Source organism: Symphalangus syndactylus, chromosome 19 (assembly GCF_028878055.3).
Source record: "Symphalangus syndactylus isolate Jambi chromosome 19, NHGRI_mSymSyn1-v2.1_pri, whole genome shotgun sequence".
In the NCBI taxonomy this organism is placed as follows: Eukaryota; Metazoa; Chordata; class Mammalia; order Primates; family Hylobatidae; genus Symphalangus; species Symphalangus syndactylus.
In genome coordinates this window covers 75,556,239-75,581,239 of record NC_072434.2, presented here as the reverse complement: position 1 = coordinate 75,581,239, position 25,001 = coordinate 75,556,239, and the positions used below count along the sequence as shown (strand labels likewise).

Genomic DNA, 25,001 nt, shown 5'->3' with positions numbered 1-25,001 from the left:
GAGACAGGAGAATTGCTTGACCTGGGAGGCAGAGGTTGCAGTGAGCCAAGATCACGCCACTGCACTCCAGCTTGAGTGATAAAGAGACTCTGTCTCAAAAAAAAAAAAAAATTCATGCTAAGGTATGAACCGAATGTCAAAATGCTTCCCACCCCTTCCGCTCCCTTACTCCCACAGAGGCAGATTGGTCACTCTCCTGAAGACACCCACCGTTTATGTAAGTGAATGAATAAATACCTGACATCCAAAAATGTGACTAGGTAATTAGTGGAAGGTGAGGCACAGTGAAGAGGTGGAAAATTCTGGGCAGTGGGTGGGGTGGGAAGCCTGGGTGCTGTCAATCACACTGCCTGCACGAAAGCTTCTTCATATCAGTCTCACCCACTTGCAACCGTCCAGGGAGAATATTGTGCCAATTTCAAAGACACTGCTTCTGGGGTGGGCTCTAGGAGGTGGTAAAGGGTATGAAACAACCCAAAGTGCAGGACTCTTTTATGTTGGGTGTCTGAAGTGCTCAGAACACTTTGTAATTTTGATCCCCTTGAATGTATTTAGAAAATTAAATCCCTTTATAATTAAAGCCAATAATGAATGCGCATTAAAGTTATCCAATCTATACACTGCATTAGTTTTTAATCTGCGGTTGGGCTGTAGCGTTTACTTCTTGATCTTTTCTATCTCTAATCTGGTTATAACTACTTGTCATTTTTACTTTTCCTGGGAGGGGCAGAGCCTCTCTTTTCTCTTTTCCTCTGAGGTGTGCATCGTGTTTATTTTTGCCTGAGCTGTTGGATAATTTCCGAGATTTAATCCCTTTCTCTGGTTTCCTGACATTTCCACTTAGAGTTACTCTTGTGTTTATGGCCAGAATGAAAGGCATGTTTACTAGTGTTTTGAAGTTTCAAAAGTGGGTCTGGTGTTCTTGCTGACTGCTGCGGGTACTGCTGGACAAGGCCGTGCTAAGAAGCCCAGCGCGCCTGGCGGCAAGGAGCGACCTGCCAGGGTCTGGGGCCCCCAGCCGCCCCCCGCGGCGAGTGGGAGGCAGCAGGAGGCGGGCTGGATTCCGCCCTCGGGGAGGGCCGGGGGTCCTGGGACCAGAGCCAGGCCTCCTCTCCTCGACGTCCCGCTGGTTGTGAGCCAGAGCCTCGGTACCCCCACCCCCTGCAACAGCCCGCTTCGTGGGATCTGAAGCTGGGCCGCCCTCTGGGCGGGGTAGGGCTCGGTGAGGCGAGGAGCTGAGGAGCGCTGGCAGGTGAGGGGGGAAGTCTGGAGCCGGGCTGGAGGTGAGCCGGCTTTGAGGGGTGGGACAGACGGAGTGGAGGCGGGGCTGGGGGTGAGCCAGTGAGCTGGGGGGTGGCACAGAGGAGGTGGTAACTGAGATGGGGGTGATCCGGAAACCTGGGGTGGGGGGTGAGTGGGTTCGGAGCTGAGGGTGAGCCGGTGAGTTGGGGGTGGCACAGAGGGCGTGGGGGCGGAACTCGGCGTGAGCTGGGAAGCTGGGGGTTGGCACAGAGGAGGTGGGGACAGAGATGCGGGTGAGCCGGGAAGCTGGGGGTCAGGGTGGGGCGGGTGAGAGGGTTCGGAGCTAGGGGTGAGCCGGGAAGCTGGGAGGTGGTTCAGAGGAGTTGGGGACAGAGATGGGGGTGAACCGGGAAGCTGGGGGTTCGGAGCTAGGGAGTGGCACAGAAGCGTTCGTGACGGGGCTGGAGGTGAGTCGGGGGGTTAGAGGGTAGGCACGCGGAGTTGGAGATGAATTAGGGCGCTGGAGGGGCGCAGAGGGACGGGGGGAACCGGGTGGAGGCGAGCCCGGCTGCTGGACGCGGATGCCACCCGGACCCGGGGCCCGCGCAGGGGCCTCGAGGAGAGGGGGCGGGGCCCGGGAGGGGGCGTGGCAGGGAGGGGAAGTGGGCGGGGCACCGCCGGGAAGGGGGCGGGCCGGGGGAAGCCTTAGTTCGGGGCAGCGGGGCAGGCGCGTGGCCGGGCCGCGGCGCGATGAGTGGGGCCCGGGCGGCGCCCGGGGCCGCTGGCAACGGTGCGGTCCGGGGGTTGCGGGTGGACGGGCTGCCCCCGCTGCCAAAGAGCCTGAGCGGGCTGCTGCACTCGGCGTCGGGCGGCGGCGCGTCGGGGGGCTGGCGGCACCTGGAGCGGCTGTACGCGCAGAAGTCGCGCATCCAGGACGAGCTGAGCCGCGGGGGCGCGGGCGGCGGCGGGACCCGGGCGGCAGCGCGGCCCGCCAAGCCTCCCAACCTGGACGCCGCTCTGGCGCTGCTCCGCAAAGAGATGGTGAGTGGGGCTCCGCGAGCGGGGGCTCTTCCCGGCCGGGCTCGCCGTCCCGGGAAAGTTCGCGGGGACCGCGCTCTGTCCGGAAGTCCCCGCGCCCACCCGCCCTTTCGGGCTCCTCGGCGCCAGGCGCCGGCGCCGTCCTCCCAACGACCCCCCCTTTTCTCGCGCGCCCCGTGCCCACGATTGGACCCCCCGCGGGAGAGCCCCGCGCGCAGAGAGCGGCTTTCTTATGCCCGGCGCCCTCAGTCCGGCCCCGCTGGCTCGGAAACCTGGGCGCCCGGAAGCTCTGTGCGGGGTTCGTGCCTGGCCTGGGGGCGGGGGCGGCCTTGTCACCCCTCCCCGAGTGAAACAGACCTTCCCGGTGGGGGAAAGGCGTTCACAGCGGCCCAACGGGTTAACGCGATTGCGTTTTCCTACCACGAAGAGAACAGCTTTTGTCCGCCGCCAATGTAGACAGCAGATAGGAACAGCCCGGCCCCCTCCCCGGCGCCCCAGGCCGCGCGTCCATGATCCGATTACCGAGGGATGGCCCCGGCGCACAGATGGCTGCGAAAGCAGACGCGCACCCGGGGCGAGGGAGGCGGCCCGGTCCCTCAGCCCCGCGAAGCTGATTGCCCAAACCCGCTTGAGAAAGGTGGGAGGTGGCTGTCCTCCCGGTCTGGGTGCTGTCCATGTGAGTTCTTCGCCTTGTGTCTGAGCTGCAAACCATGGGCTCTGTTTCTCTGTGCTTGGGAAGTACATTAGCTGTTTGTGGACCAGAACGCACATGATTTAGGGTGACGCTAAAAGTAGGACAAGGGCAGGGATTTAGGCAACAGCGAGTCTTTCCCCAGCTTTCTCGGCCAGGCATAGGCCAGGCAAGAAGAAAACAAAAACTTTTCCTCTTTTCTACCGTCTTACTGGCCATCACCTCCTCCCAATCCCCTCGTTTTAAAAGCCCGCCTTTCCATTCACCTCGTCCAGGTTGTCTCCTTTCCCTATAGGTAAATTATTAAGAAATCTAACATTAGGAAAGCTGCCTTTTCCCAAAACTAAATTTGCCAAAAATTAAATTGTTATAGAAATCTTTTAAATATGTATCTACTGCATTTAAGATATTGTTTAGAAAAATTCAGGGTATGCATACTTTTTTTTCAAGAGCATTATCTGTTCTGAAAACTAAGACTTAATTGAATTCAGAAAGCAGCCTTAACACTTTTAATCAAAGAGATATTGTCTTCCTACTCTGTAGCTGGCATTAAAGTGATTTCCAATTCTCACTGAAAAGATTTTCTAAGCTTCTTACAGAACCACTTAAATTCCAAGCCAACCGTTTTTAATTTATTAAAAAACATTCATTGACATAAGCATCACACAGCTGGTGAACTGCATTTTAATTAGATAAATCTACACGTAGTGTGTTTACAGTCTGAACTTGGACATAGCAGAACCACAGGGGTGAAGTAGGAAGATCATCTTTGATTATTTAAGTTCCATACTTGAGCAAGAGACAGAAAAACCTCGGTGCCACTCCTGTTGTGAAGCTGTGGTTTATAAACATGCTCTGGAGTCTTGCTATGGTGGCTTGGGAGTCAACGTGCCATTCCCAAAAGTATTTTTCCAGGTCCCTCCTGGGGTGACTGAAGCACAACCACATCCGTATAATTACGCCTTGGACCAGAGCTCTCTGTAAGCCTATTTGAAGCACAAGAAAAATAAACAGCCATCTTTGGTCTGCCTGGTATTTAGCTGAGGTAAAGATAAGGTATGGCTGCAGGCCTTGACAAGTTCCTTTCAAGAAATGTCACAAGGCCTTTAAAGTTGCCCAGAGAATCTTTCGGCTTTTTAATTGATTTACTGACTTGGGGCCATGGGGTCTGAGTGGACAACTCAAGCTGAGACTCCCTCTGGGGAGGCCTTGCAAAATAAGAACTGGGAGTTCATTCCTGAGATATCTGCAAAATAGTTTGTGTTGATCTGTTTAAATTGAAGGCCTGACGTCAAATCTGTGGCGGGGGACATAACTAGATGTCATGGTAGAATGTGATAAATGCCTTAAAAAAATTTTTTTTAAAGCAAGCATAGAAAGAGGGACAACTTCTAGCAGGGACAGGGAGCAGGGTGGTGTGGAAGACCTCAGAAGGTCTTGACAGAATTTCAACAAGGGAAAAAGGCACCAGGAAGGTGGCTGCGGAGCTGGAACTGGGAGTGCCCCAGTTTGAAATGTGAGCAAGAAGGGGCTGGGCAGGTGGACCGAGTGGACTCTGGGAAGCCTGAGTAGCAAGGATGGGTGTTCAGCAGGAGAATGGTACTATCCCAGTTGGACTTTGAAGAAATGAATTCTACAGCAGGGTGCAGGAGGGAGAGCCGGACTTTGGAGGCTCAACGGGAAGATGAGAGGTGTTGATGGGAGAGGCGATGGAGTCCCCAGCAGGGTAGGGGGCTTGCTAATGTGAAACAAGACTCATGTGGGAGACACTGTTCTGAAGCCGAAGCTAGAGGAATTACTGAGTCAGGGAAGATGATGAAAAGGGGATCAAAGATAACTTAAGCTTTTTCATGGAAAATGTAGCCAAGCAAAAAATTAAAAATTACAGTGCTAGCACCTAGAAATAATCACTTTTAGTATTTTGGGACATCTTCTGTTAGGTGCAATGTAAGTGCTTTCCATATAGTATCTTATTTAATTGTATAAATTCTCCATGAGATAGATACTCAAAGTCTGTTTTATATTAAAGAATTGGATGCTGAGAGTTGAACTCCCATAAGGTCACAGACCCTACCAGGTCTGTTTGGCTCCAAAGCCCTATTTAACCATTGCAGTCTGTTGTCTGTGCACACGCATGCACTCTCACACACACACACATACCTACATACATACAACACATTGATCACATATATTTTGGTTTGCTTTTTGGGCTGCACGTTGCAATTATTTTCCCAGTCAAGATATAATGACTTCAGTGAGTGTGTAGTATACCACTGTATGGCAATTAGCAAGATTTTGAAGCTTAGTAATCAATCACTGGTAAAGTGGGGTTCATTGCAGCACTTGGGGAGTCAGGAGGAGTGGCTGCTTTAGGGAGGAAGGTCATTTGTCATCACATCAGCTGAAGAGCATGTTAAACATATCAGAATGTGGAGCTGGAAGCTGGAAGAGAGGTTTTGGTCTGGAGATAGCCAGTGGAAGAGATGGTTGGTGCTGAGGGAGTAATACCGTCTCAATGGGAGGAGAGGACATTAGGATGCCGAGGGTGGAGCCTGGGAGAGCTGGAGCCCAGGGCTGGGAAGGGTCTGTCTCATGACTGCTGATGCCCTCCTCTGCTTGGAGAGTTGTGGTTTCAGCTCCATGTTTCAACACTTCCTGTTCTAGTAACCCCTGGGAAATTCTGCACTACTTGTAAGTCCTCGTCCCCTCCCCAGAAGGGCCCATTTGGAAAGCTTCAAGGGTCACACAGATAGTTATTGCTCTACAGACCAAAAAAGTCCTTTTGAAAAAGTTGATGATTATGATTTTTACATCAGAGAATATTTTTAGATCACGCTTAAGAGATGATTACTGGGTGTATGTTAGATAGCAAGTACTGTGGATGGTTTAAGGGTGAATAGGAAATATCTAGATGTTAAGGGGCTTATCACACATGGTAGATGTGGGCATCTTCACAGAAAAAGGATTGCTTTAGTTTAGACTAGTTTTCATTTTTCATGACCAAAGACTCTATATTAGTAATAGAAACTTAGTCTGAACTAGCTTTTGCAAAAGGAGAATCTTCCAGGCTGGATGTATACAGAGACAGACTAGAACCAGGGCTTATGGGGAATCCAGGAAGTCCACTGAGGTCTTCTCTTCCCCTCCTCCTCTGTTTTGTTTTTTCCTCCATTTTGGAACCTGGCCGCTAACAGTGGCCACCCTCAATTTTGGCCATGCTGCTTAGTTGCAGTTTGCAAATACTGTGGAAGGATGCCAATTGGCCTAGCTTGGGTGGCCTGGCCAGCCTGGGCCAGCCAACAGTGACAAGGACAAGATTGTATTTTAATAAGATGGTGTGAGCATGTGGTTGGAGTCAGACACTGGGGATTCTGTAAAGAAAGGACAGTTTGCAAAAATGGAGTAAGGGGTAAAGTAGTAGATATCTACTGCAGACCCCCTTCTATTTAAAAATACTTTGCCCTCACGGGTCCCACAATTTGAAAGATTTTTTATCTGCTAAGCTGGTGGCTAGCTTGGCTAACTAGATCTTGGTTGGCCTTTAAAATATTTGCATGTGGTTGAAGGATGTCAGCTGGGACCCCTGGCACAAACCAGTCCTTGCATAGATTTCTACATAGACTGCCTTTCCCAGCACCTGTGCGAGGTTAGATCATCAACCTTACAGGTAACCAGAAGTCACACTAGAGTGTAGAGACACAAAGACCTTCAGCCCTGGGGGCAGGAGACCTTTGAGGAGCAGCATCCTTGGGGATTCTTGGGTTCAGCTGCTCCCACGGTCAGCAGCAAGGTCTAGTAGCTTTGATTTGGAATCTCTTTGCCTCATTTTTTTCTTTAAACTATTAGTTATTTTGGTCTCCCACCTGTGCAGAGTGGGCAGTCATCCACACAGAACTTTTGAATTCCCAAATTGCAATGCTGTGTAAAGGATTGAACCTAAGAAAAAAAAAAAAGTTGTATTTCTGAAACCAGTAACAATTAGCTTTCCCACATGTTAGCTGAAACAACTAAATGCCTAATGAGCTTGTCCAGTGAACTGGATTCCAGCTGATTAGCTGGAATTGCTGACATCCCAGTGGAGTACAGTCCTTATCCTTTATGTGAAACCAGTGTCTTACACAGGAGGTTTTAGTCTTTAAGAGGCTGTGATTGAGTCAGTTTGATTGAGTCAGTTTGAGCCATTTGGAATAAGAAGATTCGCTTCCAGTGCAGCATTCTTGACTGGCATTGGTCAGAGGAGACTGGGGATGTCCAGCGGCCTTTAATACTGTTTTTCTGTTTGCACTGGTCTTTCCACTAGCATAGTCTAGCACAGTGATCCCCAAAGGATGGACCACCAGCTCCAGAATCTCCTAGGCTGCTTGCCCAAATGCAGATTTCAGGGCCACATTCTTTTTTTTTTTCGGAGACGGAGTCTTGCTCTGTCGCCCAGGCTGGAGTGCAGTGGCGCAGTCTCGGCTCACTGCAAGCTCTGCCTCCCAGGTTCACGCCATTCTCCTGCCTCAGCCTCTCCGAGTAGCTGGCACTACAGGCGCCCGCCACCACGCCCGGCTAATTTTTTTTTTTTGTATTTTTAGTAGAGACGGGGCTTCACTGTGGTCTCGATCTCTTGACCTCGTGATCCGCCCGCCTGGGCCTCTCAAAGTGCTGGGATTACAAGCGTGAGCCACTGCACCCGGCAGGGCCACATTCTATACTTGTGGAATCAGAAGCTGGGAGAAGGAATCTGCATTTTTTTTTGAGATGGAGTTTCACTCTTGTTGCGCAGGCTGGAATGCAATGGCACGATCTTGGCTCACTGCAACCTCTGCCTCCCAGGTTCAAGCGATTATCCTGCCTCAGCCTCTCAAGTAGCTGGGATTACAGGCATGCACCACCACCCCTGGCTCTTTTTGTATTTTTAGTAGAAACGGGGTTTCTCCATGTTGGTCAGGCTGGTCTCAAACTCCTGACCTCAGGTGATCCGCCCGCCTCAGCCTCCCAAAGTACTGGGATTACAGGCATGAGCCACTGCGCTCGGCAGGAATCTGCATTTTTAGCAAGCCCTTTAAGACTAGAGAAGCACATGAATCAGGGATCAAAAGCTCGAATATGGTGTTAATAAACTATGTGATACGGTTCTGACAAGCCACTTCACTCTTTTGGGCTAAAATCTCTTACTGGGAAAATGAGAATTAAATGCCATAAAGGGTCCTTTTGGCCATGGCACTATTCTTTACCCCTTGTGCTTCTATAGTTCTTTCTGGTGCCTACAGAAGAAGTTTGCTCTGTCATAACTTTTGGGCACAGGTGCGGGGCCTGTCACCAAGCAATATGCTTGGTGTCCCCAAGGATACTTCACAGCTATATCTAGTTGCTGTGAATTCCTTGAATGCAAAGAATGGGAAGCAGAAAAGGAAGAAGGGTACAAGTTTGCTATTCTTGAGCTCAGTTCATCAAAAATTAGGCTGTCTACACCAGTTATTAAGATTTTCAGGCCACTGCTACCCTGTACTTGTCCTGTCCCCATCCCAATATCCACCCTATAAAAGCAAAAACTAAAAAAAGAATATATAATAGTTTGTGTGTATAAAAGCATGCCCATGTCTTTGGTGTGGGGTGGGGGACAGTAAGGGCAGTGTGTGGGTCACTGCCTGGCTTCATTCACTTGATGCTATCTCCAAGTGAGGTTAGAGTTCTTGTCCCAAGATTTGAAGATACAAAGGATTGAAACTAAAAATACCACTTTAAACTTTGCTCTATTACTGTACCTACCTGCAAAGTACTATAAATTGATGTTTTTCCTAACTCATAAGTATCTTACAACCCTTCTCCTTTTTTTTTCCCTTTTGTTTAAAGGTATGCATCTGTTCAATGCAAATGTAAAGGTGCCCCAATAATTGGCAGTGTGGGCACCTCTTCATTTGCAGGTAGCCTCAAGTGAGCAATAGCCCCGGCATTTCTGTACCTTGCAGACAGTGGTGCCTCCCCTGCTCTGGGTCCTGGTCTCACCGACATGGCTGTAGCCCCCTGAAGCCAGATGGGCAAGGATGTTTAAGGAGGGTTCAAGAAGGGAACCATGCCCCCGCTGCAGTTCAGTCCCACCAAGCTGCAGATGGAAGTTTCGCAGTTTCGCTCTGGGAATGCCTGCAGGAACTCCATGGAGACTTTAGACCCCACTTTGAAAAACCAAGCTTTTGGTAATCCAGTGGAGGAAACCAGACATACCATAGACTCCATGCTCAGGAAGCGATCCCCGAGGCTGGCTGCTCAGATATTTGCCCCCCTTGCCAATGTCATTCTCCATATGGAGCCCTGGCCTCCTGGCCCCCTTGGCCTTTGCCCACGCGTTCCTGATGTTTGGAAGTGATAATGAGACAGGACTCATAAAGGCTGCTCACTGCTTCCTGTGGCTCATTCCCCACAGACACTTAACACAGATGGTCACCCTCTCCCAGGAACTCTGGAGACAGAAAAACCTTTAGCCTGCTTTAGCAGTCTACAGAAATTCATTAAGACATGTGGCCTTTCCCGTTTTTGTGGGCACTCTCTGTTCACTTCCTTGATTGGCCTTGACAGCCATGAGGTGGCCTAGTTTTGCAGGTGTGCGCTTTCTGAGTCTCAAGGATTGGGGAGGGAGGCACCATCTTTGATCAGTGGAGGGATCTGGGGAGAAGGGAGGGCCTCTGTCTTCTGCCCAGGGCTCCCTAGTCAGGGAGTAATTGTTGGGGAACCCCAGGCCTGTCCCAGCCAGGAGAGCCTAGGCTGAGGAAGGTGACTGAGATGCATGTGAAAGCGAGTGTATTCTTAGGTGGGTGACTTGGTTAACCTAAATGGATTAATAAAGTTTCTCAGCTTTAATTTCTAATAAGGTAAATATTGACAGGTATAACTCACATAAACAAAAGCTCTTTGGGACTCTCAATTGCAATTAAAATTGGATATAAAATATCCAAGTTAAACGCTGCTAAAAGAGAAGTGGCAAGGTGTTTAACATCCCTTATAACCACAGATGTGTACGTTAAGACATTAAGACAATAAGGTATCATGTTGTACCTCCAAGACCGACAAAGGTAGAAAAGCATGATCCTGTCACAGTGAGGGTTTGGAGAAGTAAACCTTCTCATGCATTGCTGGGGGTGGGGGGTGGGGGGTGGGCGATGGAGCGGAGGCGGGGCGGGGCGCTGTAAAGTGCTGCAGGGTTTTTTTGAGCGCAGTTTGGTAATACCTCTGAAATTGAATATGTGCCTGTCTTCTGACAGGTAATTGCATTTTTTAAAAACTCCGAAATGGCTTTCTATTGAATAGCAAAGCAGAATTGCAATATAATTTTAAAATACGTGTAACTTAGGTCACAAAAGGGATGTAAAATATTTGCAGTATGACTGTTAAATCTTCATACAGCTAAAGCCAATTATTGACTCTTTTTTATACCAATACAGATAGAAAATTATTTTGTGATGAAAAGTAGTCCAAACTGAATCACTTTATTGGTGAATGTCTTTCTTCCCATTACATTTTCCCATTGCTTTGGACTTGAGGCCTGGGGTTGGGGAGGATTGGAAAGGCGCCTTGGGCATTTTTCTCCCCTTGTCCTCCTTGTCCCACACAATTTCATGTTAGCAAGTGTATCTTACAGAAGCATCCACACAAGTGGATAACGGCACTTATATATGGATGTGTATTGCAGGATTTTTTAAAATAGTGATAGAATACTGTACAGTTGTTGAAAAGAATATGGTAACTATATATGTATATAGAAAGATATTCACAGTGTAAAGTTACAAAACAGTACTTACCTAACTGTGTATGTGGTAACAGTAGAGAAAAAACAATATGAGTGTGCATAGTGGTTTGAGGAATATATACTAAACTACTACAAGTGGATATCTGAAGAACTACAGTTTCAAAGTGTGGTCCGGGGACCTCTAGGGACCCCCGAGATTCTTTCAGAGGGTCCATAATTATATGATGGTGATATTGACAAATGTGACTTTTTGGTTATTATGTAAGAAAATGTACCAACATTTGGAAGATCCTGCATAATTTATTGAATCAATTTTCTACTTTTTTCATATGACTGTGCTTGATATTGAAAGATCCATTCACAGTGCAAGACTGATGGGTTTTAATGTAATAGAGTGTGAACATTTCATTGGTATAGTTCCAAATTCCACACTAAAGAGCAGTCAGCTAAAGGGCAGTAGCAAAGAGGAATATCCACGATTGTCTGAAAAGGCTATTGAAATACTCCTTCCTTTCCCAGTTATACAGCTGTGTGAAGCCAGATTTTCTTCGTTTACTTCAACCAAAACAGCACATGACAAAGGACCAAATGCAGAACCAGATAAGCCAGATATTTAAAAAGATTTATGAAAATGTTATTTGTGTTAACATGTAATAGGTTTATTATTATTATTATTGAGACAGTCTCACTTTGTTGCCCAGGCTAGAGTGCAATGGCAAGATCTTGGCTCACTGTAGCCTCTGCCTCCCAGGCTCAGGCGATCCTCCCACCTCAGCCTCCCGAGCAGCTGGGACCGCAGGCAAATGCTACCACACCCAGCTGATTTTTATGTTTTTTTGTGGAGATAGAGTTTTGCCATGTTGTTCAGGCTAGTCTCGAACTCCTGGGCTCGAGTGCTCCACCTGTCTTGACCTCCCACAGTGCTGGAATTACAGGTGTAAGCCACCATACCTGGCTGGTTTATTATTTTTAGTGGATTAATACATATTTTAAATTTTCTTAGTTTTAGTTTCTAGTAATGTAAATATTGATAGGTATAACCCACATAAACCAAAGTTCTTTGGGACCTTCAATAATTTTTAAGAGTGTTTGGAGACCAAAACATTTGGAGTCTGCTGTTTTATAACAGGGAATTAAGGAGAACTGTTTCATATGATTAGGAACCGTTTGAATTTTTAATACAATTAGGATACAATTAGAGTGTTTATTTTTATAATCAGAAAAAAAAATAAAAGAATGTACAAAGACATTTCTTAAAGAAAATGGTCAATTGCTTTCTTCATCTGTACCCAGGACAGAACAAGAGGAAATGGGCTTAGTTTGTACGAATGTTAGTTTAGGTTAGAGATAAACAAGAATGTCCTTCTGAGAATTGTTAAATTGCAGAACAGGCTCTGTGTCAGTGTGGATGCCCTCACTTGTAAGTTAGCAGAAAATCCAATTCAAACAGCTTTACCTGGTAGAGGAGTTTCCTGGAAAGTGTAGAGGTGGGATGTGCTTTGGGTTTAATGGGGCTTAATCTGGGGGCACAGTCATGCAACCTGGTTTATCTTCTGTCTCTGAATCGTGATGGCGCTTTAGAGTCTAGTCCTCAGCTTGGCAGGTCTAAAATATTAACAGGAGATGAAGCTGACCAAATGACACGAGTGTGTTTCTGCCCATGGGAGGAGAAGGCTACATAGGAGACGACGTCATCAGAAGCTGTTTAGTGAGCACAGAGCTGGAACCCTGTAGGGAGCTGAGAGTCCTTCAAGGGTGTTTCTGTCAAGCTTGGGTAGCTGAGCTCATAGCCCATCTCCAACTGCATCAACACTGATGAAGTCTCTCTTCGGCTTTTTCTAAACAGTATGCAGGGCAGCATCCTATAGTCAACACATCCTTTATCAGAAATCAGGTTATAATCGATTAGATCTCTGCCTTCTTCAATTACAGTCCAGGCCTGTGGATATAAACTAGACGGTGTGATTGGATTTGGGGCATTTACCAAGTCTTTAAAATAAATTTGTGAGCCATCTGTATATACTTACTCATTCATTGTGTTTTTAAAAGATAACTGTGAAAATTTTCTCATTGTTAATACATTTTCACAATAGAAAACTTAGAAAATTCAGAAAAGCCAGAAATAAAAGTTGCCTGTGATCCAAGCAGGTTGCTATACCACTGCTGAGACTGGGGCCTCTTTCTTCATCTTCCCTGCACAGGCAGTGCAGGATGATGATCAAAGCACCCATTTCAGAGTCCTGCAGACCTGGTGTCACCTCCTTACTCTGCCACTGACTAGATGGCCTTAGGCAAGGGCCTTTGTCGTTCTTTTTTTTTTCTTTTTTTTTGAGACAGGGTCTTGCTCTGCTGCCCAGATTGGAGTGCAGCGGTGCGATCACAGCGCACTGCAGCCTCAACCTCCTGGGCTCAAGTGATCCTCCCACCTCAGCCTCCCAAGTAGCTGGGACCATAGGCACGTACCACCACACCCAGCCAACTTTTAAAATTTTTTTGTAGAAATGAGGGTCTCGTCATCTTGCCCAGGCTGGCCTGGAACTCCTGGGCTCAAGCAGATCCTCCTGCCTCAGCCTTCCAAAGTGCTGGGATTACAGGCGTGAGCCTGTAATCTGCAAATGGCAGTTTTTTAATTTCTAAAAAAAATCTTAACATTTTTCATGATGTTTTGGTTTAAATCAACACAAATTTCTTTTGAAAGGTTCCCCTCATCTTTTAAGCCTTGTTTCCTAGTGGTCATATTTCTATTGTCCTTTCTTTAAGTTAGGAAGAACTCTCTCCCCCATGCAGCCTCCAGAGATACTCAGAGACTTTCAGTGACTTAACACCCAGCTGGGAGCCACCGCCCTGTCTGGAGTGTATTTGTATGTGGAGCCTACTGTTTTGAAAATCCCAAGTGAAAGGAAGCAGTTTCAAGGGTGGTTTGGGCTTGTTTGGCCCCTTTGTTGGGAATGCTGTGGCTCGCGGGGCCACCTGTGTGTGTTGTGGGAGGGGTGGAGGGGAGCTCTGGGCATGGGAGAAGAGGAGTGAATGATCAGGAAGGAAGCAGGAAGCCTGCGCAGAGAGCGGAAGGACTTGCGCTCGCAGTTTACAGCCATGGAAGCTGCTGATTGTTCTTGAATTTAAAGTGGAGAATGAGGGACCACAAATTGCAGGGTTTGAGCATTCCATGTTTTTCTTAAATGAGCCTGTCTGCATTTTCAAAACGTGTGCTTTCAAAAAAGGGCTGTATTTTCTGAATCCAGCTGTGAATGTGGAGACCGGCCGTCCTCCAAGGGCATGCGGGAACACACCATTGAGATGCAGGCTGCTTCTGCTCGGAGAGTGGCTTGCTCGGCGGCTCCCCAACCACTCTTTTTTCTGGAAGGGTGAGAAGTTCTTGTCATGGTGACTTAACCATGTCTTGCAGTCAAGTCCTTTTGGATGGTTACTCTCTCCCCTTCCTGCATCCAAGACCCACATGCCTTCATTGTAGAGAGACTGACCGCCAGATCTGCTCTCTGAAGAGCGCTCCCAAACTTGGTTGGGTGTCTTTGGCCCTCGATATGATGGGAGGCACGCGGGGACTCAGAGTTCTGGTGCTTCCCACAGGGACACCTTGTGGTGTGCAGGGCACTCGGCGGCTGCCCATTCAGTCTGCACCTCTGTGACTGCCCGAGGGATGCAGCCGGAGGTCTGTGGGTGCCAGCACCACCCCACTGCCAGGCCACTTCTGCAGCTACGTGTTCTCTGGGAGGGTGTCTGAGATTTCTGCAGCCAGGCGTTTTCACTGATTCACCAAATATCTGCCTGTCTGCTCTGCGAGTTTCTGGGCTGGGTGCTGAGAGATCCCAAAGGGAAATGGTGTTTGCCTTCACGGAGCTTGTCCTGTGTCAGGAGAGAGAAGACCCGTTATAGAGAGTAGTAAATGCCCTAAGACAGGTGGAGACGGCGAGGGGAAAGGATGAACACTGGCTGAACCAATCACAGTCTGAAGAGTGGAGGGAATCAGGTACAGGGCGGGTGGTCGAGGAGCATTCGCAGATGCAGTGGGGATGGGGGTGTCCTGGGGGACAGTCTGGGCTGTGCAGGTTGGGAGTCAAGGACGTAAGCCTGAAGAACAGTCAGACCAGATGGTGGAGTTGCTGCCTGTGGATCTTCCACCTCCCTCTAGAAAATGTAAGTGTTGCTGTTTAAACAGCCACAGCTGAGGAAGAGGGGCCCCGGCTAGGAAGTCTGGTTTACTGTGCAGCAACTTACCTCGTGTCTTCCGAGCTGATTTAGAGGATTTCTGGTAAATCAGGAAGTTTAGTCTGGTGCCTGAAGACAGTGGCATCGAGAGGCTGGGACGTGTGTAGGCGTGTGTGTGCGTGTGCATATGTATGTGTGTGCATCTAATCCTTGTTAAATCCGTCTGAACTTTTGCCATGTGTCGGGTTGTGTAATAGGTGTGTGCGGGGCTGTGCTGTATTCCTAGGCGGGTCAGGATTCCTTTCTAGGCCAGTGTTCCACCTGGTGACAAGGCAGCTTTGTGAGTCATCTGGGTGCTACTAAGTGCAGAAGCGTCCAGGGAGAGATCCTCTTTGCTTTCGACTCCCTGCCGGGTGCATCACCTCGGTGGGCCTGGGAATACCTCGCAAATGGCACTGTCAGAAGGAAGCCTGGAGCCACGTGTCTGGCTGGAATGGGGTCATGGGGAGTCAGAGCCTTTGAAACCTAGAAGCGTTCAGGCTCCTGTGTTTACCTGGGCCGACCTCAAACCATCCCAGGAAGGAGAAAAGCAGACCTGCTCCGGTAACAGGGTGCCCACTGCTACTTAGGTGTTTTTCCATTATTCATTCCTGGGGTAAGAAATCGGGTCTTGGGTTTACCCACCCTACTGGTGTCAGAGGGACTCAGCAGGAGAGTAGATCTAGGATTCCAGGTGAACTTCTTCCATGATTTTTGAGCACATACTGATGTGACCCCGAGAGGGCGTGGCTTTCTTGATTAAAGTTAATATTTCTTTTATTAAATCCTAGCAAAGATAGGGACGTCAGAGCTGGCCGAGTCAGACTCCTGGGGCATGTTGATGGTATCCAGATGCAATTCTGCAGAGGAATCCTGGAAAACAGGAGTAAGTCTGGAGGAAAGGCCCGCGGGTAGTTAGTGGACAAGAGGTCATAATGAAAATAGGGGAAGGGCCTGAGATATTTAGCTTGGAGAGAAGAAGACAGGTTTGGTTTTTGTTTTAGGGCATGGGGTGGTGGAAAGTAAATGACCTTCAGATTAAAGGGTAGTTAGGAGAGAGTGAAATTAGATCTGTTTGGATGCCCAACGGTCACACCCAGCATCAAGGGCTCTGTGGAGCCTCCAGGCTGGGAGGCTTTGACTTTGTATAAAATAATCGTATTGGTTTGGAGAGGAGTGCAGTGGTTTGGAAGGTCCTCCTTTTGGGGTTTGAGGTAAGATATCCCAAGTCCTTTCCTATTTGAGAGTTTCCCCTTCCTCATGAGGCAGTGTCACTGGCACATTGTCACCCTGCCTGACTGTGCTGGCTGTCTTGTGAGCGAAGGTGACCATCTGGTTCCTCCTCATGTACCACCTCAGTGCTGGATTGGGAGAGGAGCGGGAGAAACACAGTGGGACAGGGCGCTTCTGTTTTCAGAGCCTGGCTGCACCTGCCACTCCTTCCTGAGGTGAGTCTGCCCACTAGCAGAGTGGAAAAGAAACCATGGAAATAATAACAACAATCACAATAGAGGCTATTGATTTTTTTTTTTTAGGAGCTGAGCAATTTATCCGCAGTTTCTCAGCTGGTGAGTGGCGGAGCCAAGATCTGAACCCAGGCAGGGAGGTAGGCAGGTTCCAGAGCCTGCACTTTTAATTCTGTGCTCTTCTGCTTGGCTGGCCTGAAATTCCAAGCTTACAGGATAATAAATATAAGTGGCCCAGGAAAATCAGAAAGATATTTGTGTCAAGATCACTGGTTCTTTGCTGGAACTGGGCATCAGCATCATCTGGGTACTTTTTGTATTATTTATTTATTTTTTCAATAGAAAATTCCTAAACTGACTGACTTTTCTTTCCCTCCTTCTCTCCCTTCCTTCCTTTCTTCCTTCTTTCTTTCCCTGTCTCTCCTTTTTTTCAATAGAAAATTCCCAAACTATGGATAATTTTTAAAACACAAATGCCAGATACGCTGTTTCTCTCCCTCTTGACAGACACACATCCTTTCTAACTCTAATCAGGGAAAAGAGCAAGCAGTGGTGTCTGCCCTAGGGTATGGTGGCCTGGGCATCTCTTAAGTTGCCCATTGCTTGCCTATTCAAGGTATGCTTTTGAGATGCCATTGAATGAAGTTTGCCCTCTGCGTACAGTCCTGGAAACTGTCTCTCTTTCGCTTGCAGTTCATTTAGGACAGAGAAGCAACAGTTTATATAGGGTCACAAAGTGTTTGAGCTAACCATAGATGAGCGAGCCCAAATCCCCCATTTTATAGGCTGGCAGAGGGTCGGGACCTCAACCAAGCCACAGAGGATGGCAAAGCTGGGCCTGGAGACCACGCTTCCGACCTGTGGCTGAGGTCTCTTCCTAAGAAAGTTTAGAAGTTCTGGTGTCAGGAGTAGTTGTGGTAACAACAGAACCCACCTCTCTATCTGGAAGTCTTCTCGAGTGTCTTAGCAAAAGATGCTCTGTAGGCTGGGCACAGTGACTCACACCTGTAATACCAGCACTTTGGGAGGCCAAGGCAAATCACTTGAGCCCAAGAGTTTGAGACCAGCCTGGGCAAGATGGCAAGACCCCATCTCTACAAAGAATTTCTTTAAAAAATTAGCCAGGCATGGTGGTATGCACCTGTAGTCCCAGCAACATGGGAGGTTGAGGCAGGAGGATCCCTTGAGCCCAGGAGCTTGAGGTGGCAGTGAGTGATGATCATACCACCGCACTCCAGCCTGGGGGTCAAAGCAAGACCCCATCTCTAAATGTGTGTGTGCGTGTGTGTGTGTGTATGTGTGTGCATACAGGTAATAAAATATAGTTCTGATTTTTATGGTCTATTCAGGCCATAGTAGAGAGACAGCCAGTGTTCACTTGGCAATTTAGAATAGTCGGAGGGTATGAAGAATAAACCTGGAATTTAACACCCAATCTATTTACAAGATGGGCACTTTTTACCAGGCCTCAGCTTCCTTTTGTGAAAGCCATACTATCTTATGTGGAAAATCTTATTGCTAGGTAAATGAGTCATTTCGGTAATTATAAAATCTGTAAATCCTCTGATACTTTCTGTGTGCTTTTCTACATGCACGTACCCATGCATCTTTTTTTTGGTTCAAATTAATGGTTTTATTTCCATCTTTAACACTAGCAGAGGAGTCCAAAGCAGACCGATATCCATGGATATAGTTTAAATGTAACAAATAAAGAGTTGAACTATGGACTTTGATAAAAGGAAGGACATTTTTTCATACCAACCTTTCCCTAGTTTGCAGTTTCTGAATAGTAGAAACAAAACACATTTTTAAATCTTTTTATCAATTTAATTTAGGACAAAGTAACACAACTTTTATAATTAACCACTGAAGTTGTCTTTAAGGATAAAACTTAAAGAAATTTTAAAATGGGTGTTACCATATTTTATTAGTGGACTGACTCCAAGGTTGCCTTGCTCCAAGTCTGGGCATCGTGACATTCCCATGATGCCCAGAAGAAAGTTAATGGCAATGATGTCCAGTCAGGGGGCAGACACGCTACACATCACAGTGATGGGAGCTGAGGGTTCTGCCCTCTTCAACTCTGAGTAGAAAATTATTATTTTCATTCAAACTAACTGGAAGTGAGCCAAACAGTTAAAAAGTCAGAATGAAGAACAAAACAATTTTCTTTTCACATAGAGGAGGGACACTCCTTCAGCCCCGTCTAAAGTGAGTTCTGTGCTGAGTCCCTGCTCCTTCAGAAGGGTAAACTGAAGGTCAGTTACTGCTAACAAAGCTAGAAGTGGCCCCTTCCCCACCCTGAAGATGTTTCACACAAAAAGGCCGTTTGTTTGGCTTGAAGCCCTCTGAGGAAGGAGGACAGCGGAAGAGGAGGCATGCTGGCACTGTAAGGCCTCTCTCGTTAGCCACCCCCAGGCCCCGTGCTGTCAGGGGTAGCTTGGGCCACTTTGCTGCCCCTGAGCGAACCTGAGGCTCCCGCATACCTGTGGAGTGAAGGAGAGGTTGTCATCTGGGCCCGTGTTTCACCAGTCAAAACCTATGGAGCAGTCAGAAGCCCAAAGCATCCAAGCCCAGTGGCCAGGGAGCTTCTGAAATAAACGGAACTGGGTTGGGAAGGATGAGAAAGCCAAGTCAGGTGGGCCAGGTTCTCTGAACATGGGGCAACAGTGACCTGGGCAAAAGCCTGGAACTGAGCGGCTGATAAGGCCATAATCACTGCCACCACTTCTCAGTATCTACGCGGGGGCAGACGTTAGGCAGTGGGAACTGACTGGAGGGTGTGTGGCAAACACAGGATGGATTTTATCAGAAAAGAGAGGACACCCAAACACGTGCCTGTCCTATTTATCTTGCATGTCCTGTGCCAGGTGAAGGACGCTGGAGCATGGGTAAGGTTCCTGAGAACAACTGGTGGGCAGAAATGGGCTGGGATGGGCACTGCTCCACAGGCAACATTAAGCCTCTGAGGGGGACGCTAATAGTGCTACAGCTGGTAGGCTGCTGAAAAGTAGGTAACGAATGGCCTTTATTGCACTTTTTCATTCATAGGAAACGGGATTGCCCTGCAGAGTTTCTCTTGATTTGCAGAAATCACTGCAGATCAATGGTAAGGTACAGGCAGAATCAGGGGTGACCTCTGACTCTCAAGGGAAGAAGTCCAGTGATTGGTCTTTCCAGGGCCTCAAGGGGCCACTCTTGCACCTGGGATCCTCGAGCTGGGTGAACCGGGTCTGGCTTGGTCAATGTGTGGCAGGCAGATTGGTCGACCGGCAGACACTTGGGACAAAAGGTGGTGTGCCCAGGAAAGCTGGGGCAAACTTTCCAAACAGGGAAAATTTCTTGGCAAATGTGCAGGTTCTGCAACCAGACGGGAACCATGATTCCCAGTGTGCCTGAATCCCTTTCTTCCACTCTAGAACTGGACCACCGCAGAGGAACAGAGATGGCCTGGGAGGGCCCTGGGTCCAGCACCATAGCATCAAACTGGAGATAACAAAAGGAAGGGGTTGGAAACGAAAGAGCTGTTTACATATCAGACGTTGGTTTCGAAACAGTCTTTGAGCTCAGGAAAATGGAGGCAGGTACCACTGGAGAACCTGGCTGTCTGTCTGTCCATCTGTCTTCTCCTGGGCAGCTCTGAATACTTCATATATAAATGGAGTGGTACCGTTTATGGTTGATCTTTTTCCTACAAGTTGGGCAAGTATTAACATTCTTCAGGGAATCACGGAGGCACTGGCTACAGAAGACATGGCCACATTCTGTGGAAATGATGAGACGTCCGTTCTGCACGATCTCTGAGTATCCGTCCATGCAGATAGGGCAGCTGACAGTACCCGAGGGCCTGAGGCCTGTAGCACCGTCATCGCTGGCGTTTCTGGGAGCGTGGGTAGTCACATACACATCTCTGTCCCTGGACAACTCCTCATCATCACTGCTCACCGCGCAGCTGTCAGCATGGTCCTGGGGCAGCCTCCTGGCATTCCTCCGTGGTCGTTTTCTTTCGTCAGCAATCACAACAGAGTCATCGTGAGTCAGATCAACCACCACAGGCTCGAAAGATTCACAAGTGAGGTCCACAATTTCATCTCCAGCTTCCACGAGTTCTATGGGTTCTGCTTCCAAGGAAATCTCGGGGGTGGAGGTTGCTTCCCAAGTTCGCTTCTGGGCTTGTCTGGAATTTATTGCTCCACCATGACGCTTTTTTGTACTCATTGTGCTCTTTGGTGCCTTTTGTTTCCTACAGAAAAGGAAGTGATCTATACCAAGGTTTGCAGGGAAGTCAGATGTTCTCAACCTTTCATGCCCTTTGGTTAATCATCTGGCTTGCAAAAGAATTTGGACCCAGACAGATTTCCAGTATTTTCAAGTCCTGGAGCTAGTTAGGTCTGCAGGTGCCGCCGCTGGCGCACTCCAGAGAAGAAGCTCCTTCTCCAGCCGCCCAGGAGAGCTGTACCCATGCATCTTTAGTGCTTTAGCCCAGGAGGCATTAGAATCCTGTTTACTGAATGGATTGATATTGAATCTCCCTAATAGCTCCATAAGAGAAATTATTGTTCCATTTTGCCATCAACCAAGGCATGGAGATGAAGGTGATAAATACCTGGCTCAGGGGCCAAGAAGCTGAAGGCAGGTCCCCTGGTGTCTTCTTGAGTTTCTTCCCGTTGCCATTCAGAGTAGGGTCTGCGGAACAGCAGCATAGCACGGAATCACCGTAAGGGCTTGGTGGAAGCACAGCCATCCAGTGGCCCCAGACCCACTGAATCAGAGTCTGCTTATTGAACAAGATCCCTGGGTGGTTCTCATGCACTTTAAAGGTTAAGAGTCACTGATGCTGGTCTATGCTGTATTTCCAAGCATCTTAACTGTTCTGTCTTTTTTTTGTTTGTTTGTTTTTTGTTTTTTTGTTTTTGAGACAGAGTCTCGCTGTCGCCCAGGCTAGAGTGCAGTGGCGTGATCTCGGCTCACTGCAGGCTCCGTCCCCGGGGTTCACGCCATTCTCCTGCCTCAGCCTCCTGAGTAGCTGGGACTACAGGCGCCCGCCACCTCGCCCGGCTAATTTTTTGTATTTTTAGTAGAGACGGGGTTTCACTGTGTTAGCCAGGATGGTCTCGATCTCCTGACCTTGTGATCCGCCTGCCTCGGCCTCCCAAAGTGCTGGGATTACAGGTGTGAGCCACCGCACCCGGCCTGTTCTGTCTTTAGTATTGGTGTAAACGATGCATTTCCTCTTCTGACCGTGCTCTTTTCTCTGGGATGGGTGGTGGGGAAGGGAGGGACTGGAAGATAAACAAGTATATGACTTTTATAAATGTTCTTTGTTCTTTTGCTGCTTGTTTTTGTGGGGCTAGTTTTCGGGAGGAACTGTAGAGCCCTTCATCTTCCAGGGCTTGCTCGTATTCAGTCAGTTACTCTGGGGAGGGATCCCAGAACCATCTGGGATAAGACTGACCCTGCCTGGAGGAGAGGGAGGCAGTGTAACCTCTGACCACTGAGCTGCACAGAGGTGGGTGCTCCAGGGGGATGTCACATTGGCCAGCTGCTGTCACCGGCAAGGGGCATTCCGTTGTCCCTGGGAGTTGAGAATGACTGCATCAGTCAGATCCTAACACAGTAGCAGGGAAGGCCAATGTGGGTCTTCTCCGAGTCTGATTGGGAGAGGAAATGACACGCGTTTCTTGGCATCCAAAGTGAAAGCAGGTGGGACCACTAGAATGTGCAGTGCTGTTGCTTCATCAGGCATACTCAGGAGCGTCAGGGTAAATTCTGCAGGCTGCCCTGGTTGCCCCACAGATGCGATCCTCCCTGGACTCATTGAGTAACGTCTGAGGTATGGGCATAACACAATTAAGGTGTTCTCAAAGCTGGAAATCCAAAGCATCCGAGTGATGCTCTGAATCATTTGCCGTGTGGAAGGAATGTGCTGGCAGGCGCAGATTGCCGCTGAGTGTTCCACTGAAATTAAACTCAAGTGCTGACTTCTTGTTTTTTACCTCCCCACCCCTTCCCTCAAGGTTGGTCTCCGCCAGCTGGACATGTCCTTGCTCTGCCAACTGTACAGCCTCTACGAGTCGATTCAGGAGTACAAGGGGGCGTGCCAGGCAGCCTCCAGCCCAGATTGCACTTACGCTCTGGAGAACGGCTTCTTCGATGAAGAGGAGGAATATTTCCAGGAGCAGAACTCCCTGCATGACAGGAGGGACCGAGGCCCTCCTCGGGACTTGTCACTGCCTGTCTCCTCCCTCTCCAGCAGCGACTGGATTCTGGAGTCCATCTAGAGGGTCTTGGGAGGGATGTGACTGTTGGGAAGCCCTTCCTACTGGACATGCTGTCAGCATTTGCTGCTTCTCTTGCAAGAAAGCACCTCCGTTGTGGACGGTCCTCGGGCACAGTGGATGAGCGCTACCGGTTTCATTTGTAGACAGGGAGTTCTCTGTGGATGCATGGTGGCAGTCTTCTTTGATGGCAGCAGTTTCTGCTTAGGTGACTTAGAGGTCCTCAGCAGTATCCTCCACACGTTTTTATTGAGGTGCGCCTGCTGGGGATTCATAATGAGAATATAACAAGAGGATCTCGGTGAAAGGCCTTAGTGGGTGTTTTGTGTGAGGTGGCTTGTAGCTAGCTACTTCCTTACAGATGGTAGAGTATTCCAATCCTCTGTGTTAGGGTTCTTGCTTCCAGTTTGGGATGTATTAAAACCACCATTTCACTGCTTCCCTTCCTCAATATGTGCTGCAGCTTTTCTTGCTGTTTAATGAGCTTTTAAGCCTCTCGCTTCAGCTTTATTTATTTGTAAGCTGCATTACTAACTGCCCAGTGATTCGGTGAAAGCTTTTTACTGAAAAAGTTAACATTTCTAGTCACCCCAATCAACTGGCTTTTTTCAACCAAAATTTTGTATCATTCTTTGTCTATCAGATATGAGAGGAAGGAAGATAATACGAAGACATGTTGAATAGTGAAAAAGAAAACCACACAAAAACTGGGGCAACCCAATGTGATGTATTACTCACTGTAAGATGGCAAATGTTTTCATTTTTAAGGTTCCGAATGTAAACTAGTGTGCTAGAAAGCAAACCACCCTCCACTCAAACCAGTAATTACCTTAAGCCTTAATATATTTATTAAAATACTTTATGAGAACATTACACTTTGTAGGTTAAAAATGAGGATAAATTGCTAAACTGTCTGTTGTCGTGTGTTATTTTATTCTGAATTTGTAGTCATCAACTTTCATGACTTGAATGCATTGAGTCCAGTCAAATAATGAAAGAAAATTAGTTTGTTTTTCTGCCACTAAATGCATTTGAAACAAGGTTGACTCTGTTGAGCTTAAGGAATCATTTTAGCAAGAGTAGATCACCATTTACAGCTGGTTCTCAGTGCTCTTTCTTTTTTTTTTTTTTTTTTTTTTTGAGACGGAGTCTAGCTCTATCGCCTAGGCTGGAGTGTGGTGGCATGATCTTGGCTCCCTGCAACCTCTGCCTCCCTGGGTTCAAGCAATTCTCCTACCTCAGCCTTCCGAGTAGCTGGGATTACAGGTGCCCGCCACCACGCCCAGCTAATTTTTGTATTTTTAATGGAGACGGGGTTTCACTGTGTTGGCCAAGCTGGTCTCGAACTCCTGACCTCGTGATCCACCCTCCTCGGCCTCCCAAAGTGCTGGGATTACAAGCATGAGCCACCATGCCTGGCTGCTCTTCTGTCTTTGAATGCTGCAGACTGCTTCATCTTCTTTCTTTTGGTGTGATAATTGCTCACTAGAGCCTCCTTCAGGTTAGGGAGAGGAAGGCACCTCAACGTCACGCATCGCCAAGTGTTAACCTGTCAAGTACACCCTGGGTCAGGAACTGGGGTGAGATACAGAGAAGGAAGAATACTGCTTATTTCCTCTGTTGAAAGGAGTTAAAATGAGAGGTGGCAATTAATTGCCTTCGGCACATAACTGGTCAGTGGGGACAAGAAAATTGAAAGCAGTTAAGACCAACAGAGTTAAGTGTGGATCACTTGCAGGAAGCTGTTCCTTTGAGGCTGTTCCATGCTTACAGTGAGTTGAACCTTTAGATCAGCTGTTCTTGAACCTGACAACTTTAAGAATCACCTGGGGAATGTTTAGAAAAATACTGATGCCTAGGACTGGGCGCGGTGGCCCATGCCTGTAATTCCAGCACTTTGGGAGGTCAAGGCAGGCACATCACAAGGTCAAGAGATTGAGACCATCCTGGCCAACATTGTGAAACCCTGTCTCTACTAAAAATACAAAAATTAGCCGGGCGTGGTTGTGCGTGCCTGTAGTTCCAGCTACTCGGGAGGCTGAGGCAGGAGAATCGCTTGAAACCAGGAGGCAGAAGTTGCAGTGAGCTGAGATCGCGCCACTGCACTCTAGCCTGGCGACAGAGCGAGACTCCATCTCAAAAAAGAAAAAAGAAAAAAAATACTGATGCCTGGGCTCCAGCACCCCGCATCCCTAGTCTGGATTTAATTAGGAGTGAGGCATAGGTGCCTCTATGGATCGAGGAAGCCTCCCAGGTGATTCTAATGTGCAGAAATGTTGAGATACAGTCCTTCAGCTACCTAGTGTTCAAAGCGTGGTGTGTAGATCAGACATGGAGAATCTCAAAGCACCCCG

General features: G+C 48.1%; 2 protein-coding genes across 3 annotated transcripts; one reads left to right on the top strand and one right to left on the bottom strand.

Annotated features, from left to right (window-relative positions):
- Window positions 1–1,940: 1,940 nt before the first annotated feature.
- Window positions 1,941–23,561, top strand: FAM89A (family with sequence similarity 89 member A). Its single transcript, XM_055235416.1, has 2 exons — window positions 1,941–2,283; window positions 22,387–23,561. Exons 1-2 carry the CDS (start codon window positions 1,993–1,995, stop codon window positions 22,648–22,650), a joined length of 555 nt encoding a protein of 184 aa, XP_055091391.1. The 5' UTR covers window positions 1,941–1,992; the 3' UTR covers window positions 22,651–23,561.
- Window positions 19,975–20,728, bottom strand: LOC129458937 (E3 ubiquitin-protein ligase RNF4-like). 2 transcript variants are annotated; one of them, XM_055235415.2, is made up of 2 exons: window positions 20,384–20,728; window positions 20,001–20,223 (listed from the first exon to the last, which is right to left on the bottom strand). In XM_055235415.2, exons 1-2 carry the CDS (start codon window positions 20,585–20,587, stop codon window positions 20,089–20,091), a joined length of 339 nt encoding a protein of 112 aa, XP_055091390.1. In that variant the 5' UTR covers window positions 20,588–20,728; the 3' UTR covers window positions 20,001–20,088. The 2 variants fall into 2 exon arrangements, with proteins under 2 accessions (XP_055091389.1, XP_055091390.1); XM_055235414.2 differs by having other exon boundaries at window positions 19,975–20,728.
- Window positions 23,562–25,001: the final 1,440 nt, after the last annotated feature.

Excerpts from the sequence above, each read along its gene's own strand:
- FAM89A (XM_055235416.1), top strand. The coding sequence starts at position 1,993 with ATGAGTGGGGCCCGGGCGGCGCCCGGGGCCGCTGGCAACGGTGCGGTC. Across the intron at positions 2,284-22,386 it reads CGCTGCTCCGCAAAGAGATG|GTTGGTCTCCGCCAGCTGGA; the intron begins GTGAGTGGGGCT and ends CCTTCCCTCAAG.
- LOC129458937 (XM_055235414.2), bottom strand. The coding sequence starts at position 20,587 with ATGAGTACAAAAAAGCGTCATGGTGGAGCAATAAATTCCAGACAAGCC.